Genomic DNA, 18,903 nt, shown 5'->3' with positions numbered 1-18,903 from the left:
CTCCTGTGCTTATCCTTCTAGTCTGGATCAGAGGCGCAGACTCAGGAACAGCAGCCACAGTAGCATCTTCAGAAGAGAGAGCCCTTGGGGACAGATGTGTCACACCCACATGTTTCTGTTGGCCTGTCAACACCTCGGGAATAGTTGTCACAGCCATGCCAAATAGGCAGTGTATCCCTGCGTCTTTTGAGGAGGGTCCCCTCTTTGTCACCTAGAATTGTATTTATTTTTCTCAGGTTTGTGACCTTTTGTTCCAAATGTAAGAAATACCCAGATAATCTTCATCTATCCAAAGCACCGTTAATACACTGATTACTCACTGGTAGGTCAGAGACCTGGCTAGTGCTTCTTGGACAATAGTTACTTTATATGCTAGCCTAGAGAACCAGCAAAACCGCTCAGGACCCCACATATCTGGCAAACAGAGGTTGAGGCACTCAGTTCAGACCCCTGCTTAATCTCCTCTTCTGCTTTCTCATTCAAGTGTTTTTCTGAAAGAATCCCTCCCCCTGCAGCAACAACAAAAAAATCGAGGGAGGGCTTGTTACCCTTTGTCTTTGGAAGTCAGACTCGTGGACTCCCTCTACACCCCAAGCCCAGGATTGTGTACCTAGGCCTTACACAAGGCAGGTGCCCTTTTACTAAATTAGACACCCAGCCCTCGACTCCCATTAAGAAACATTTTCCCACGGTTTTACCTGCATTGGTTCTTTCAGTCCCTTAAGCCACAACCCAATACCACTTAAGGCATTGTTTTGATTTGGAATCTTTTTTGTTTGGGGGCCACCCCTGACAGTGCTCAGAGCTTACCTGTGGCTCTGTACTCAGGGATCACTCCTGGTGGAGCTGGTGAGGCGCTGATGGGGAGCAAATCCAGGTCTCATTGTGCGGGGCAAGCTCCCTACCGATAATCTCTCTGCAGCCCCCAAAATTCATTCTTTCTCACAATGGCGATGTTACTGGGCCCTCTCGAGCAAATCGGTGAACAACAGGAGTACAGTGCTCCCTTTTTTAATTGAGGAAGGGTGTAAGTAAGATAAAGTATGAAGGGGTTGTGCCACATTTGACCATTCTGGGGGCTAGTCCCAGGTTGGTGCTTGAGGGTCATTCCTGGTGGTGCTTGTAGGACCATGCCCCGCTGGGGAGTTGGGTCTGTGGCTCCCACATATAAAGTATGTGCATCGGTCCTTTGAGTCACCCCAGAGTGCTTCCTTTCAGCTTTATCTTTGAAGGATCTTAAAAGTTTACAAATTTACATATATAACCTCCATAATGGTAAGCGTCAGGAGGCTAAATAAGCAACCTTGGTGGTTCCTTGTAAAACTAAATGTCCACCAGAAGTTCTGGATTGGGACTGGAGCAGTAGCACAGTGGGTAGGGCGTTTTGCCTTGCACCTAGGTTCTATTCCCAGCATCCCATATGGTCCCCCACGCACCACCAGGAGTAATTCCTGAGTGCAAAGCCAGGAGTAACCCCTTTGCATTGCCAGGTGTGACCCAAAATGCAAAAAAAAAAAAATTTTTTTTTTAAAGTTCTGGATTGGTAAGCTCTAAGCTATACAGTCCATCTCTTCGTTGCAACTGTACTGTAGTGCTGACGGATGTTAGGAGCCTCAGCTGTGTTTAATCTCGCCAGCAATTGGTCTGGGTCACTAGAGCCCCAGAGAATCCCGTCAGGCCAGTCCTCTGGGTCGGGTCTAAGAAATGTAGTCGTCTCAGAGTCTATGTGACCTGCTCTGGCAGGTTGCATTTGTGGTGTGAAAAAATTAGGCTGCCTGATAGATTTTGGTTGTGTTCACCTGGATAGACCTCCTATTTACTTAGAGGATAAAATTAGAAGGAACTGGGGCTGGAGAGATAGTACAGTGGGCAGTGCTGTACTGGCAGGATGCTTGCCTCACCTGAGGCTGACCTGGGATCTCTACCTGAACACAGCCAGGAGGAAGCCCTGAGCATTGCCAAGTGTGGTCAGAAATCAAAGTTAGAAGGAATTAGCTTCGGTGGGAAGACCAGGAGTCTGTTTTGGGTATGTCAAGTTGGTGCTCTTTTCTGCATTCAAGAAAATAATAGACATTTAAGAAAACATATAAATCCAGGGCTTAAGGTAAGGGATAATTGGAGAATTAAAGGCCTATAGTTGAAGGCCAGGGAAATAGCTCTCAGTCTCTATGCATCATTTGTCATAGTCTTATGAAAAGTAAAACAAGCAACAAATAAAGCATTTAGCTGATACTTAATGTCATAGTTAGAGACATTTTACTATGGTAAAGTAGAAAATTGGGAGATGCAGAGATCTGGGTGTTAACGAGTTGTGGAGGTAATTTATGGCTGGAGTGATAGCACAGCAGTAGGGCGTTTGCCTTGCGCGCGGCCAGCCCAGCTTATTCCTCCGCCCCTCTTAGAGAACCTGGCAAGCTACCGAGAGTATCTCGCCCTCACGGCAAACGACTCGGGTTCGATTCCCACCATCCCATGTGGTGCCCCTAACATCTCCAGGAGTAATTCGTAAGTGCATGAGCCAGGAGTAACCCCTTTGTATCGCCGGGTGTGACCCAAAAAGCAAAAATAAAATAAAACAAAAATTTTTGAAAAATAAAAGTTGTTTTCTGTGAGGGCTGGAGAGATAGTATATAACAGATAGGGTGTTTGCCTTGTACACAGCCAACTTGGTTTCAATCCCTGATAGCCCACATGGTCCCTCAATCATCACCGTACGTAACCCCTGAGCACAGAGTCAGGAGTAATCCCTGAGCATTACCTGATGTGTGGACCTAACCCCCGTCCTCCCCCCAAAAAAATGGCTTTTGTTTTCCCTTTCCATTCCCTTTGTTGTTGTGGTTGGTGCATGACTAGACATCACATCCTTATGCTTGCTGAGGGATCACACGTCTTGGTTGTGATGCTCATGCACACCTCTGTTGTGGTGTTACACTCTTGGTTGCAGTACTCACACATTTGATTGTGCCATTTGTTAGGATCCCAGTGCTGCTGGGATCACACTCAGGATGGGTGGTGGTGCAGGGTGCCAGATTTGTGGCTTCCCTCATGTCTGCCAGGCAGATACTCTAGTCACATTCCTGAGCTCTTTAAGGTTGGGGTTTGTGGGGGAGAGGGGTGAGTTGGCATTAATTTTCTCAGTGTGTTGCTCAGGGTTACTCCTGGAACAGTGTTCGTAGTCCACTACTAGTGATGCTCAAGGATTAAGCCTAGGGTTTCAGTATGCCAAGTATATGCTTCAGCTCTTCGTACCATCTCCCCAGCACTTACTTTTCTTTTTTCTGTTTCCTTTGCTTTTTGTCGGGAGCAGATGGCCAGATTAGGCCACATGGGCAATCCTAAGGGGCCAGTGTGGTGCCACAGATAAAACTGGAGTTGGCCGCATACAAGGCAAACACCCTAACTCCTGTGCTATTCCCTCCAGCCCCCGACCCCTGGGTTTTTTCCTTTTCAATGTTCAATGTGATAGTAAAGAATGTAGGCTGGGGGGACTGGTCTAATGGTGGAGGGGTGGGATTCATGCATAAAATAAAAGCAATAATTGCAGGACCTGGTTTCTGGAGTTGCTACAGTGGTGGATGAGTATAGTGGAAAAGCTTGCCTTTGCTAGAAGCAGTGCTGCTATAACTGGAAGGTAGGTCTGCAGTGTCCATTCAGATTGGTATTTGGTAAATGGCTTAAGGAATAGTTGATGTTTGCTCGCTTCTGTTCTTGTCTTTGAAGTATAAAGTGAGGTGATTAAAATTCAGAAGTAGGTGGTGGTGGTGGTGACTTGAGGACAAGGACAATCTTGGGGAAGTGGAATTCTTAGAAAATAGTAGGCATTATTGACGATTAGAGTTTTTCCTGTAATAGCAACAGTATATGTTAGTAATTTTTTATCTTTTTTTTTTTTAAGCATCCTGATATGTATGAGAGAGCAGTGCTAAGAAAAGATCATCAGAAGAAATATGGAGCAACTGTTGATCTTTGGAGCATTGGGGTAACATTTTACCATGCAGCTACTGGATCATTGCCATTTAGACCATTTGAAGGGCCACGTAGAAATAAGGAAGTGATGTAAGTGAGTTCTCCATCTAAAATTAGAAGTATTTTTTAGACATTTGTCTTTCTTTGTTTCATCATGTTGGAGATGTACATTAATGAAAGTTGTTTTAGCCATTATTTCTGTTATTTTCAGTTGTTTTTAATGAGAATGCAGCCTTATTAAAGCATATAGCTTAATCTATAATGTATTTAAAGATCTTGCATACAAAGTGGTAGTGGTATCCAGTATTGGTCCATTATTAAAAATAAACTGCTGAGACTAGAGATAGTATGGGCTGATACCCTTGCCTTGCATGTAGCCAACCTCAGTTTGATCCCTGGTACTGTATTTAGTTTCCTCAGCATTTACAAGGGTCACACCTGATCATAGTGCCTGGAGTAGCCCCTGAAAACTTAGGTTTTGACCTCAAAACAAAAATAAAAATAAACTATTGTTTTAGTTCAGTAAAATATTTATTTGTGTACTTATCAGGGTATTTCCTCCATATAACTGAAGAAAATAGTTACTAGATATATAATTCTTGCCCTAAGTGGTCTGGTTTCATTTACTATTTAAGTATGGCGGCTATCGTTAAAAGCATTGTGTTATATAATTGAAATTTGATAAGAGAATAGAGCTGAAATGTTCTTACCCTTTTAAAAAATTAGCATTTCAAATTATGTTTTCCTTAGTGTAGTAAACGGAATGCATTTAGAGATAGAATGTGTTTTACTATTAGATTATTCATTGATAAATGAATAATTTTTAGAAAATAATTACTCTGTATAAAATCACTCTTTAGGAGCCAGTGAGGTGTCAGGGGGTTTAAGGCTGCACACAGCTGACTTCAGTTCAGTATATGACATATAGAGTCCCCCTCTTGAGTACCAGCAGGAATGATCTCTGAGCACAGACCCAGGGATATTTTTTTCTTTTGGGTGGGGGAGAGGTTCATACTTGGCAGTGCTCAGGGGTTCCTCCTGGTTCTGCACTCAGGAATTGCTCTTGGCGGTGCTCAGGGGACCATATGTGATGCCAGGGATTGACCCCGTGTTGGTTGCGTGCAAGGCAAACACTCCCCGCTGTACTATTGCTTTGGCCCGACCCAGAGATTCTTGAGCAGTTTCAGGTGTGGCTCAAAAAAACAACAAAAATCACTCTTTACAAACTAATGGAGGAAAGAGAATGTCAAGCTGTGGAATTCATTCATAAATTCACCCATTGGGGGGCTCGAGAGATAGTACAGTGGATAGGGCACACGGCCAAGCCACGCTCAATCTCCACCATCCAGTATGATCCCCAAGCATCACCAGGAGTGATTCCTGAGTGCAGAGCCAGGAGTGAGCCTAAACACTGCCAGGTGTGGCCCACGCGCAACCAGAAAAGTAAAATTCACCTGTTGAATTGACTACACATCTTTTTGTTTAAAAAAATTAGTGAGGGGCCAAACTGGTAGTACAGTGCTGGGGCCCTTGCCTGTGTGTGACTGACCGGTCTTAGTCTCCAATGCTTAGTCTCCCATGTGCTCCTCCAGACCCCACCAGGAGAGAGCTCTGAGTGTAGAGACAGGAGTGAGCCCTGAGCACCACCAGCTATAACCAAAGCAAAAAAAAAAAAGCAGCGAATGACCCAGTTTAATGCAAACTAACCCAAATACACATGAAACTAATTGGTTGGGACTGGAGAGATAGTATGGGATTAAGATACAGTCTTGCATTCGGCCATCCCCAGTTCAGTCCCAGCACTACAAATAGTCCCTCAGACTTGGCCAAGCATGTGATCTCTGAGCCACTGCCTGCCAGGTATGGCCAAAAAAAAAGGAGAGAGAGAAAAACCAAAATTAGGAAATTCTGACCATTGTTTACTGAATGATTAGGGACAGTATTTCGCTGCAAACTCTATGTGTCCACCATTCTTTTAAATCTCAACATTTTTGTTTTAGACCTCTAGGTATCTGAACTTGCCTTTTTAAAGGCAAGTTTCACTAATCCCGTTAAACAGTGTCGGATGAGAATATTTAGGGAAGCATGTCTTTTTGTTGGTCTGAGAAATAAAAGTTTCCCTGATAGATTGGATGGTATGTTTTTTAGCAAGGATAACAAATATTCACAGGAAGAAATTAGCCATTAACTTTACTAATTATCTTGACAGAGATGATTACCGGAGACTGCTTTAGAAAGTGCTGTTTTTATAAAATCTTTTTAGGGCCAGAGCCAGAGTACAGCAGGTAGGGTGCTTGCCCTTTATGTGGCCGACCCAAGCTCAGTCCCTGGCATCGCATATATTCAACGAGCCCCACCGGGAGTGAGTGTTGAGCCTTGAACCTTGAGCATGGACCAAAAAAAAAAAAAAGCCTTTTCCCGACAAGAGGCTCTCATTAAACAAAATGGTACCTATGACACCAAGCAGTTACTCATACCTCTATTTTATAAATACGATTTAAAACAATATCAGCCTTTTTTTGCTGTCCTAAAAGCATATTAAATACAAATTGTGTTCCTTAATAATGCAAACCTCGGAGTTACAAGCAACTAGGCAGACTTGATGATCTGGCTGACCACAACGTGAACAGATACATTAGAAAAAAATTAGGTCCAAGAAAATGGTTCAGAGGGCTGCATGCAGGAGCCCTGAGTTCAGTCTCTGGCACCACCAAGGCCTAAACCAAGAGGAGCTCCCAAGTACTGCCAGGTGTGGTAGCAAATAAAAAAAAAATCAGAAGATTTTGCTTCTGTTTGTATAGAAACTAAACTATTTGGGGGAACACTGATGCTTGTGGATGTGCAGAGATGTACTAAGTAGTACTGACTGTTTTACTTGTAAAACATACTTCACCACACACTCTAGCAGTGGTGATTCTTCAGTGTCTTGTTGACCAGTTGTGAGTTACTTACGGATCTTTTCAAATTTAGTTAAGCTTTTTTCTTAAATTTTTAAGCATTTTCTTCAGAATTCTGCCATCATTCTTTTACTCTTCTGGAATTATTTTGTAAATATCTACTTACTCCTCCACCATCAGATCCTTCTCATATGGATACATCATCATTTGCAGGGCTGGAGAGTTTGGGGCTACATCTGCTGGTGCTGGTGGGGCTGCCTCCAATGCCATTAAGGGACCTTGCAGTGCGGTTTTAAACTAGGGTTACCTGCATCTAGGCAAGCACTTTAAGCCCTGTACTATCTCATTGTCCTATGTATGCAGCTAATATTTTACATAAATTTCCATCTTCGGAAAATTTCTTAAGAGTGGAGGATGTAGCTCAGTAGTAAAAAAAATGCTTTGTATATCTGAAACTCTGGGCTTAACTGAGACCTCTTGCTTTTCTCTCAAAAAAAAAAAGAGAGAAATCTCTTTTTCTTTTTATTTTATTCATTGATTGATTTGCTTTTTGGGTCACACCCACCGGTGCACAGAGGTCACTCCTGGTGGTGCTCAGGGGGCCATATAGGATGCTTGGACAGCCGTGTGCAAGGCAAATGCCCTCCCTGCTGTGCTATCACTCCAGCCCCCAGAAAGAGAAATCTCTTAAGGCAGATATCCTGGCTGCTTCAGCTGAGGAAGCCACAGCAATCCACATCAATGCACTGATTTGTTCCGTTTTTCAAAAAAAAAAAAAAGATCGCTCAGCACAGTGTAGACATTAAAAATGTCGGAAATACTTTCTATCAATATACATTCTGCTGCAGTGTTTTTTCTTTGATCTGGGAAGTATTGTTCTTTTGGATTCGTTTTGTTTTGTTTGGGGACTGCACCTGGCTCAGCGCTCAGGGGTCAACGCGGCAGTGCCGGGGGTTCAGCCTGGTCCTCCTGCCCACAAAGCATGCATTCAGCCCATTGAGCTATCTCTCCAGCCTGTGGTAGATGCACAGCCTTGACATCATGACACTCGCATTTCTCTACTAGTTGCAGATTTTGTTGAGGAAAACCTCATAAGCTGCTCTCATTGACTCACTGTTGCACTTTTAGAAGTCTTTTGCCTCCCTACCCCCATCTCTTTCTTTCTTCAGTGCTCACCTTCATTTCTATCACCTGCAGCAGTATCACATTTTATTTGCTTTTTAATTTTGGTATATACATTTTTCCAAATGTCTAATTTTTTTTGATATGCAAAGAATCTTGTTGATATATATACATAGTCTAGTTGACTATGCCTGTAGATAATATGGGTAAAGAGGTATTAGTTGCTTTCTTCCCCCATGGTCTAGAGACATTCTGTAACGTGACTTTTTTTGTGTTTGCTCGATTTTTTCAGATGGAAAAATTTATATTTTTGTTGTGAACATCAAGATGCTGTTATATGGCACTCTGAGATCTCAAATGAAAATTAATTATGGCATATATAAAGTAAATCATACAACCACTATTCTACTTCAGTCAGTCAGATTCAAAGTATTTTGATTGTTTATGGAGCCCGTGAACATCAATCACAAAGTTTCGTCTAGTAGATGATTGTAGGTGCATCTGAGGAAATAATTTTGCAAAGCCCATTGGTTGGCTGTGCAATGATGAACTGCTTACTTGATTCTCCTTTATTACTTCCAAGGTATAAAATAATCACAGGGAAGCCTTCTGGCGCGATATCCGGAGTGCAGAAAGCCGAGAACGGCCCGATCGACTGGAGCGGAGACATGCCCACCTCCTGCAGCCTCTCCCGGTGCGTCGCCCTCCTCACTCTGTGCTCTTGGGAGTCTCTCTGGCTTAAATCACGACACTTAGATGAAGCTTTTCTGAGGAAACCAGATGTTACCAAAAGCATATGCTTTGGTTCATTATTTTCAGTCTGTGACAAAAAGCTAGATTGTGTTCCATGTCGGTAATTTCAAGGTTTCTGTGAGAACATAGGGCACACATTTTTGAAATTACTAATCACTTGTCTTAGAATTCTGGACAGTGTGGGGATCCAGGATAGGACCTTGATATCTATTATATTGACCTCCATGAAAACATTATAAATAGTAGTGTAAATAGGAGTAATGAATTCTAAAAAATACGAGTCCAGAGAGACCAGAGAGATACCGGTTATGATTTACCAACCTCATTGTAATTATAATGATTAATGATTATTTTATTAGTATTAGAATTCTCTTGAATGTGTAACACATACATGTATGCATATCTAAAATATATAGAACGTGTTAGTACGATTTTTATTTTTCTTGCTCTTTGGGTCACACCCAGTGATGCTCAGGGTTACTCCTGGCTCTGCACACAGGATTTACTCCTGGCGATGCTCAGGACACCGTATGGGATGCTCGGGATTGGACCCGGTTGGCCGTGTGCAAGGCAACTGCCCTACTCACTGTGTTATCACTCTGGCCCCTGCAATATATTTTTATAAATTGATTTCTGAGAAAAATTGATTTAATTTTGGTGGATTTTGTTTTGGAGGGTGTGACTACTCCCAGCTCAGTGAGTGGAGATTGCTCACCTCACTACTCCTAGGACTGTGAAGAACCAGGGCTCTTCCATGCAGAGCTTGAGCTCCATTTCTTTGAGCTGCTGCCCCAAGCCCTATAAAAACTCTTTAATTCAAGATTTCCACTACTAGAATAATTTTTTGAAACCATTGTTCTTAAATTTCTTTTTCCTGGTTGTTTTAAAGTAGTCAAATAAAAACTTGTTATATAGTTAGAATTACCAAGAGAAGTTCATTGTGTTGGGAAGCTAAATTTAATATTATAACAATTATTTGTATTTTCTGTTTAGAAAATATTCATTTGGGGGTATTAAGCATATTGCTATATTTGTAGATGTAAAAAAAAGACTCCTTACTGTTTATAGGTTTATATATGTCATATTGCTAAAACTCAGAATCAGCAATGTGAAGATGTGAACTATACTGATTGCAAATTTCAGAAAGATTACAAGCTTTCTCTGGTGTGTGTGTGTGTGGGTGTGTGTGTGTGTACACACGTACATATATATGACAACCATTTCTTATGTATACTAAATGTCATGGCTAGCAAATGAGAAAATCCCCACTCAACTGATTTCAATGAAAAGTGAAATAGATTTACGTTGTAATTAAAAGTTTGCATGCGTGTGTGAATTCAGCCCAGCTGAATCCTCAGACTCAGATTTTCAAAGCTTGTTCTTATGGAATGCTTTAGATCTACTTTTCTCTGATTTCTCTTCATTCCCAGTCGGACTCGCTCCGAGCACCACAGGGTGGCATCTTACATTTCCAGATTTATTCTCATGGTTTTGAAAGCTCAGGGAAAGAAATGTTTTCTTCTCTGATTTAACAAAGATTTCTGAATACTTGTTTAACAATCTTATTATTAAATTCAATAATATTAGCAGCTGATACATAATATATATTTGTAGCACTGACCACCTCCTGTAGGAAGCAAGAGAGCAGAGGTATAAATTCTCTTACAAGAAGAGTGAGACTAGGGCCAGAGCAATAGTACAGTGTATAGGGTGCTTGCCTGCATCCAGCCGACCTGGGTTCTGTCTCCACCCCACATAGTCCCTGGAGCCCTACCAAGAGTGATACTCTGGGCACAGACCTGGGGTAAACCCAAAACCACACCCCCCCCAAAAAAAAAAGTTTAAAAGGAAGGGAGAACAGCTACCTGTCAAACTGAAAAATGTCCACTGCGTACTTTTAAAACAGACAAGGAAACCAGTGTCTGACAGAGTTAAGTTTACATTTTAAGACTATCTGAAATTTTGTATCTGGGGGTTTGAGCATGTTTTACAATTTAGTGAGAACATGAAAAAGATTAAATAAGATAAAATAACAGGGCATTCCTTTTATTTTTAGAAAAATGTGCTATCAAAGATTTTTCTTAGTTTGTGGTACTGGAGAGATAGTACAGCAAGTGGGATGCTTGGCTGCACACTGCTGGCGAGGGTTCAATCCCTGCCATCCCATATGGTCCTCCAAGCACCAGGAGTAATTCCTGAGCTCAGAACCAGGACTTACCCTTTTGTATCACTGGGTGTAGCCCCAAAACAACAACAAAATAAAATAATGGCAAAAGTTATTCTCAGTTGAAATGGCACTAATTCATTCCTAAAGATGTATCCGGGTATAAACTGTTAAATGTGCTAGGGGGGAAAAAATCAGGAAACATGAGAAGAGAATTACAGAAAATAACCAGTGGAATAGCATAAAAATACTGTAACCTATGACTTATTGACATATACTGTTAAAATAAAATTACTTGGCTTTCTGAAAAGTTGACAGGTTTAATTTAGAGTTTTAAAAAATTAATATTACCGGGCTCTCCAAGAGGGGCGGCAGAATCGAACTGGGGTCGGCCATGTTGGCTGCGTGCAAGGCAAACGCCCTTCCCGCTGTGCTATCATGTATCGCTCCCAAACGGCAAAGCCTGGCAAGCTACCTGTGACGTAGTCAATATGCCAAACACAGTAACAACAAAGTCACAATGGAGACGTTACTGGACCCACTCAAGCAAATCGATGAACAACGGGAGGACAGTGACAGTAATAATATTAGGGGGCTGGAGTGATAGCACTGTGGATAGTATGTTTGCCTTGCACACAGCCGCCCCAGGTTCAATTCTCCCACGTCCTATATGGTCTACCCACGACCACAAGGAGTAATTCCTGAGTACAGAACCAGGAGCATCATCACCCCTGAGCATCGTCAGGCGTGACCTCCCCCCCACCACCAAAAAAAAAAAATTCAATAATATTAGCAGCTGATACATAATATATATTTGTAGCACTGTCCTCCCGTTGTTCATTGATTTGCTCATGAGCACCCAGTAAGGTCTCCATTGTGAGGCTTGTTGTTACTGTGTTTGGCGTATGGAATACGCCACAGGGAGCTTGTCAGGCTCTGCCATGCGGGTGGGATACTCTCCGTAGCTTGCTGGACTCTCCGAGAGGGGTATATATTTGTATCTTGACAAAATAGAACACATTCATTCACTCTTCAAATTACTTTTCTATTTTAGGGGTCTTCAGGTTCTACTTACCCCTGTTCTTGCAAACATCCTTGAAGCAGATCAGGAAAAGTGTTGGGGTTTTGACCAGTTTTTTGCAGAAACAAGTGATATACTTCACCGAATGATAATTCATGTCTTTTCACTGCAACATATGACAGCTCATAAGATTTATATTCATAGTTATAATACGTAAGTACCTTTTTGTATTTATCTTGTATCATTATGTTGTGTTTATAAAAATTACAGAGGCCGGTATGATAGTACAGTGAGTATGGCGTTTGTCTTGCACATAACCAACCCTGGTTCAATCCCCAGCACCACCAGATGTGGCCCCAAAGCCAAAAAAAAAATTAAAAATTATGAAAGAAAATAGCAAAGATGCTTCCACTTGACTCAAGATATCCAGTTCCCATTTAGAAAATTACATTTGAGGGGCTGGAGCAATAGCATAGCGGGTATGGCATTTGCCTTGCATGCGGCCGTCCCAGGTTCCATTCCCAGCATCCCATATGTTCCCCCGAGCACCGCCAGGAGTAATTCTTGAGTGTAGAGCCAGGACTAACCCCTGAGCATCGCAGGGTGTGACCAAAAATAAAAGAAAATTACATTGAAGGGGCTGGAGTAATAGTACAGTTTATAGAGCACTTGTCTGGCATCCAACCAACCCAAGTTCGATCTCCTCTATCCCATTTGGTTCCCTAAGTTCCTTTCCACTTTTCTTTGAAGCAAAAGCATCATCTGCAAGACTTTATTTCTGTCCCTTCTCTCATTGCATAATTTTAGAACCACAAACAGTATCTATAAATGATCAGATTTTATTAAGTACACTGTCCTGAAGAGACTAGAGAATAGTACAGCAGGTAAGGCACTTGCCTTGTCTGTGACCAACCCAGATTTGTTTTACTGAGCACTGCCAAGAGGGATCTCTGAGTGCAGCCAGGTGTGGCCCAAATCCACCATCCTGAAAAAAGGGAAAAAATCATATTCTCTTATATGAAAAATAGGAGCATATAATGCCATCCAAACTAAATCATAGTGGAGGCTTATGGCTGAGACGAATCAAAATTATGTTGCTAAATCATTGCTTTGATTTTGCAGATCTATTTACAAAGAATCTACCTTGTTTTCTCAAATTATCATTTGAAACCTTATTTAATAAATTACATATAGTCATATTGCATGGAATGTTCTTATTTCTTTAAATGTTTAAGTTATGTAATCTTAACAGTTTTATGAGGTAGGTACTATTATTTCCACTTTATAGATAAGAAAATGTAGCACAAGTTGACAGTGAACTTTGTGATAATAAACAGTGCAAGTAAAGAGACTGGAATTTGAGCTCACATGGTCTGACTCTGGTGTTAATGCTTAGCGCCACAGAGATGTGCAAGGGTTAAGGCACTTGCCTTGCAGGCAACCGACCCTGATTTGATCTCTGATACCATGGATGGTGCCCCAAGCACAGCCATGTGTGGTTAAAAACAAAAGAAAAAAAAAAACAAATACCAAAAAAAGGTAATGCTCTTAAGCACACTATGTTGATTCTCCATTATTGAATGTTAAAATATTGTTATTTTTTGAAGAAAATCTATTTTACTTATTTTTTTATAAATTTTATTTTTATAAAGTTGTTCACAATAATTCATTATATTTAATATTCAAGCACCAATCCCACCACCATTGCACCTTCCCACCATAGTATTTCCAATGTATCCAGCCCCAATTCCAAACCGTGCCCCCACAAAGCAACACCGAAACAATTTTGTAATTGCTTGTTATGAATAATCTGCTAATGATGATCTAATAACGTTTCCTTAGAGGAGACTGTGGGAAGATTGTTGTGTTTCGTTGTGGAGCTGTTAAGTACTTGTATAAAAGATTATAAACATGTTTGTTAAAACCAATCAAATGTGTGCTACTCTTGGTACATGAGTGGTGTGGAGTAGGAGAGGCCCAGGACTTCTAAAACTTGGAATATGATTATAGAGCAGATTCGTTCATGGGTGAGGCCTATGCTGCTCTCTTGTGGGAGCTTTATTTCTGAGTCTCTGGGTCTTGACCATTGATGAGATTATATGGCACCACGGGCAGTTTGTGGGTGTGACTGTCAAGCTACTGGTGAACTTGGGAGATGCAGGGAGGAGGCCATTTCCTGCTGCAAGTGAGCTTGGAGGTTTCAGACTTGGGTCCCACAAACCTGGGCTTTTCTGCAGATGCACTCATGTGTAAGGCTCATTCAAGCCCGTGGAGAACAGCCGTGAGCATGGCAGCGACTGGGTTCTGGGGGGTGGGGATGTTTGGCTGCTGGGGCTCTGTTGGGCTGGGGAGGGGCCTCACCATCTCCCACCGAGTTGCCCCAGTGAAGACAGCCTGTGTCGCTCTCTTCTGGGAGCTACTTAGCTTATTTTAACCTAAATGTGGGTTTTGCTTAAAGCTTAGGTATATTATTTCTGGTGGAGACAAAATGTTCTTGTGGTAATTCTCTTTTCAAATTTTTTTGCCACAAATTATCTTTCTGAGATATGGCTTATTGGTATATAAAATGTAAGAAATGTCAATGGATAGGTTTTGTGTGGCTCTTGCTGGCTAAAATTAGGTTTTTGTTTTGTTTTGTTTTTTTAAATAAGGCTGTATGTTGCACATACCCTGTAGAGGTATACAAATAGAAAGTATTTTGAAGTGATGCTTTGTAGAGAGGTTCTATGGGATTTTCAGTTTAATAGCCCGGCAAGCTACCCCTGACGTATTCGAAATGCTGAACACAATAACAATTGTCACAATGGAGACGTTACTGGGCCCGCTCGAGCAAATTGATGAACAATGGGAGGACAGTAACAGTGACAGCCTTTATAGTAGTGTATCCGCATCAGCAGAGCAGTGTTTCTATGGACTGGTTAAAAGCTGATAAATCACTAGAAATGAAGGATTATTTTTTTAAAATTTAGTCTCAGGGCTGGAAAGATAATACAGTGAGTAGGATGTTTGCCTTGCACAAAACCAACCAAGGTTCAATCTCCAGCATCCCATACAGAGCTCCCAAGCACCACCAGGAGTAATTCCTGAATGCATAGCCAGGAGTAACCCCTGAGCATCACCAGGTGGGCCCCCCAAAAATTTTTAATCATTATTTTATCCCAATTATTTTGTTGTCTTTTTAAATTGTTTCTCACACAGTGCTACTGTATTTCATGAACTGGTATATAAACAAACCAAAATCATTTCTTCCAACCAAGAACTTATATATGAAGGACGACGCTTAGTTCTAGAACCTGGAAAACTGGCACAGAATTTTCCTAAAACTACTGAGGAAAATCCAATCTTCGTTGTAAGCCGGGAACCTCAGAAAATCATAGGATTGATATACGAAAAAAGTGAGATGGACTTTTTCTTTTTTTGTTCTTTCTACTCAATAAGAAAAATCTCTTAATTATAAAAATGATTTGTCATTTCATAAAGTTGGTGATATTAATATAGAACTTGCATCGGCATTAAAATTTCATAAATTAGATGAAAGAGATTAGTAATAAAACTTAGAGCCTTGTTAGGCAACCTGGAATATTTTGTTTCATGCCGTGGTAAAATAATTTGTTGTATGTCGTCTCTAAATTACTATTGTTTAAGCAAATTTATTTGTTTAATGTAGAAAAAAGCCACAACTGTTGATACAGTTCTAGAATTAAAATTGAATAACAGAGCTCCAGTATTAAAATCATAAGTTTTAAATCTTTTTTTTATGTGGAAATGTTATATCTCACTGTGGGGTCTTGAAGTGTTCTAAAGATTTACTCAGCCGTTTGTTGCTAGTTGAGTCTTCTGTGCTACTGTTTCTGTTCGCCGAGTTCAGTTGGCTTCTGTTTTACTCTCCCATCCAATTTGGGGCACTCTCCCGCTGGGATGGCCGTAGTGAGGACTGTGGAGGTGTTGCCTGGCCCCATGTGTGCCCTTGGCCCAGAGACTTCAGGATCTGTGTCTGGGCCAGTGGCGCTGCTGCGGGGGGAGGGGGGGGGGGGGGGAGCTGCTTGGCTTCCAGAAGCAGGGTGAGAAGATCCCGGAGTGCTTGTCTGGGCACCAGAGCCCATCTGCAGCAACTATGAGTGAAAAAGTGGCGCTGAGCCATGGGCCAGGCTGCAGCAGGTTGGGAACCCGCCCGTTCCCTCTCAGGGCTGGCGACTCCACCCCTCCCCTCTTAAGGGCACCCAGAGTTTTCCAAGGGGCGGTGGGGGTGTGAACCCGACACCGTGTGTCCATGAATTTTAGCTGTTTGGCTTGGGTCTCCTCGGAGAGTTTGTTGTATTCGATGGAGCAGGGCCAGCGGGTGAGTCCCACGGCAGTGACTTTGGGAGGGAGGCATGGCTGCTAGCTCTCAGCGTTTAATGTGCTACTAACACCATCCTTTTGATGGATTTCAGCAAATAAATACTGTGTCTAGTGGAAATAAGTCACTTGGCCAGGCAATGGAAAAATCAGACCTGCATTGGACTCATTTTCAGTTGTTAACCCTACAAGCAAAAAATAAGAAGTTAACCAGATTTCACGTTTTTATTTAGATCTTTGGGATTTTATTTAAAGATAAGTACTGACAGGCTGGAGTGATAGTACAGCGGGTAGGGCGTTTGCCTTGCACGCGGCAGACCCAGGTTCAATCCCCAGCATCGCATATGTCCCTCAAGCACCACAAGGAGTAATTCCTAAGTGCAGAGCCAGGAGTAACCCCTGTGCATCGCTGGGTGTGACCCAAAAAAGCAAAAAATAAAATAAAGATAAGTACTGAGATTGTTGTGTGGGACTGAGATTGTGTGGGACTATATTTAAGAAAAAGTTTAGCCTCCTATAAGTTGCTTGTCACTTGTCATCACTTGTCACTTGTCATCCTTTTGTTCATCGATTTGCTCGAGCGGGTGCCAGTAACGTCTTCATTCCACCCTGTCGCATGCTATGAGTAGTATAGATAGCTTGTATGAAATTTTTACATGTGGGAGCTTTTATTCTCCTTTGGGCGTGGGAGTTTGAAGAAAGGGTGAGGTGTAGGTTACACCAAAGATACTCAGGGGCTATTCCAAGCTCTGTGCTCAAGAGTGCTGTCCAGAGTTTGAACCAGGGTTGCTGCTGCCTCCGCAGTGTGCAGGACATGTGCTTCACCTCCAAAACTATCTTTCCGGCCCCATTGCATATGTTGTTTGTTGCTTGCTTTTTTAATCAAGAACTGTAAAGAGTTTTGATAGTAGGACCAAGAATGTAGCTCAGTGGTAGAAACAATGCCTTCATGTATGAGGCCCTGGGTTCAATGCCCAGTACCATATACACAAAAAAAGATGTTTTGCCAGTAATAATTTAATCTAAAGGTTATTGCTAGATTTCAGTGTTACAATTTTAATGTTTTATTTAAAAGAGAAACATTTCATTGGAAATTGTTTCTCATATTAATGACTTTACTGTTGTATTTCAGTTTCCCTCCCTAAGGTCCTTCCACGCTATGACTTGGATGGGGATGCCAGCATGGCAAAGGTCAGTGCTTTAATGAGATTGCCATCTTGCCAGGAACTCAGATCATCCTGTCAGTAGTGGAAGTGATACATTATGACTATGTCCACATGATTTGGGGGATTTATCATTTAAATTGTCATATGTTATCAATTGTCTTGTCTTCGTTTTTTGTTGTGCCCTTCCTTAAACTTACAAGAAAATTTCATCCTTTGAGATAGTGTATTTTATAACATTAGTCTTAACTGCAATGTTTTTATTGCTGTTATATCTGTCCCTAGTTTATAGCAGTTGACAGTTACTGTGATTTTACTTCTCCATACACAGCACCAATAATGGATATTTTGTATTTCTCCATTAGGCAATCACTGGAGTTGTGTGTTATGCATGTAGAATTGCCAGTACATTGTTGCTTTATCAGGAATTAATGCGGAAGGGGATACGATGGTTGATGTAAGTAATAAATTGAAGTTTGAAAGTTGACATTCACTTAGACCTCCTTAAAATGATAGCTAACAGCCTACTCTTTGGTACTTTAGCTTTTGAAACTATGTGATTTTTATTATAATATCTGTGTTTTATATTTCACTTTCAGAATATTTTTTCTTTTTTTCCCCCGCTGTATTCCTATAGTAGCCTTGTGAGATAGATAGGGTAAAGGGTATCTGAATTTTAAAGCATCCCTGTGGGCCAGAGAGTACAGTGCGTAAGGCATTTGCTTTGCGTATGTCCTACCCAGATTCAGTTCTCCAGCACCACAGAATGTCCTTGTGCCCTGCCAGTAGTGATCCCTGAGTGCAAGATAAGCCCTGAGCACACCCAGGTGTGACTCCCAGTCAAAAAAAAAAAACAGAACAAAACATACCCACACATTACAGTGTGATAATAAATGAATCACTGTTCTGAGGACCTTGTTTTGTTTTGCTGGTCATTTCACTCTCGTTTAGGGCTTAGCCTAGTTACCATCCAGTACAACCTGTACTTCTTCCTAGGGGTTATCTCCTCAGAATCTTCCTCTATTTCAACATTGTTACTGAGATGCAATTCATATACAATGTAACTCACCATTTAATTTATTCAACGTCATGAGTTTTGGCACATTCACAAAATTGCACAACAATTTTGTTATTATCTCCCTAAAAGTGATCTTAAAAATGCTTTGTGGAAGAGTATGATTTGAACTTTTCTTTAATCTGTGATAACCAGAGCGTGTCATCATAGCAGAAAACCAGGGTCTCTCCCAGCCCGAGAGATAAGGACAGTGGGTAGGGTGTTCCCTTTATACGTACTGACCTAGCTTGAGTCTCTGACGTCCATATTGGTGGTTCTTTGAGCCCGCCAGGAATAAGCCCTCAATACAGCCCAGTGGAGCAAAAAGAAAAAAAAATCAGGGTCTCTTCAGAGAATCTGCCTGTCATGCATATCATTTGAAACTTCTTAATTTTATACACACTTATAAGGACCTTTGTTCAGGG

General features: G+C 41.5%; 1 protein-coding gene across 3 annotated transcripts in view; it reads left to right on the top strand.

Moving 5' to 3' along the window:
- Positions 1–18,903, top strand: part of TBK1 (TANK binding kinase 1) — a 53,607-nt gene that overhangs the window by 19,919 nt on the left and 14,785 nt on the right. For all 3 annotated transcript variants that reach the window (XM_056130661.1, XM_056130660.1, XM_056130663.1), the window contains exons 6-11: positions 3,896–4,056; positions 8,569–8,679; positions 11,957–12,136; positions 15,122–15,318; positions 17,394–17,452; positions 17,790–17,881. In XM_056130661.1, the coding sequence (XP_055986636.1) occupies positions 3,896–4,056; positions 8,569–8,679; positions 11,957–12,136; positions 15,122–15,318; positions 17,394–17,452; positions 17,790–17,881 (800 nt within the window). The remainder of the gene's footprint in view (positions 1–3,895; positions 4,057–8,568; positions 8,680–11,956; positions 12,137–15,121; positions 15,319–17,393; positions 17,453–17,789; positions 17,882–18,903) is intronic.

The sequence above is a fragment of the Sorex fumeus genome, unplaced genomic scaffold, assembly GCF_029834395.1.
Source record: "Sorex fumeus unplaced genomic scaffold, SorFum_2.1 ptg000081l, whole genome shotgun sequence".
Classification (NCBI taxonomy): domain Eukaryota; kingdom Metazoa; phylum Chordata; class Mammalia; order Eulipotyphla; family Soricidae; genus Sorex; species Sorex fumeus.
This window is presented reverse-complemented; position numbering and strand designations above follow the sequence as displayed.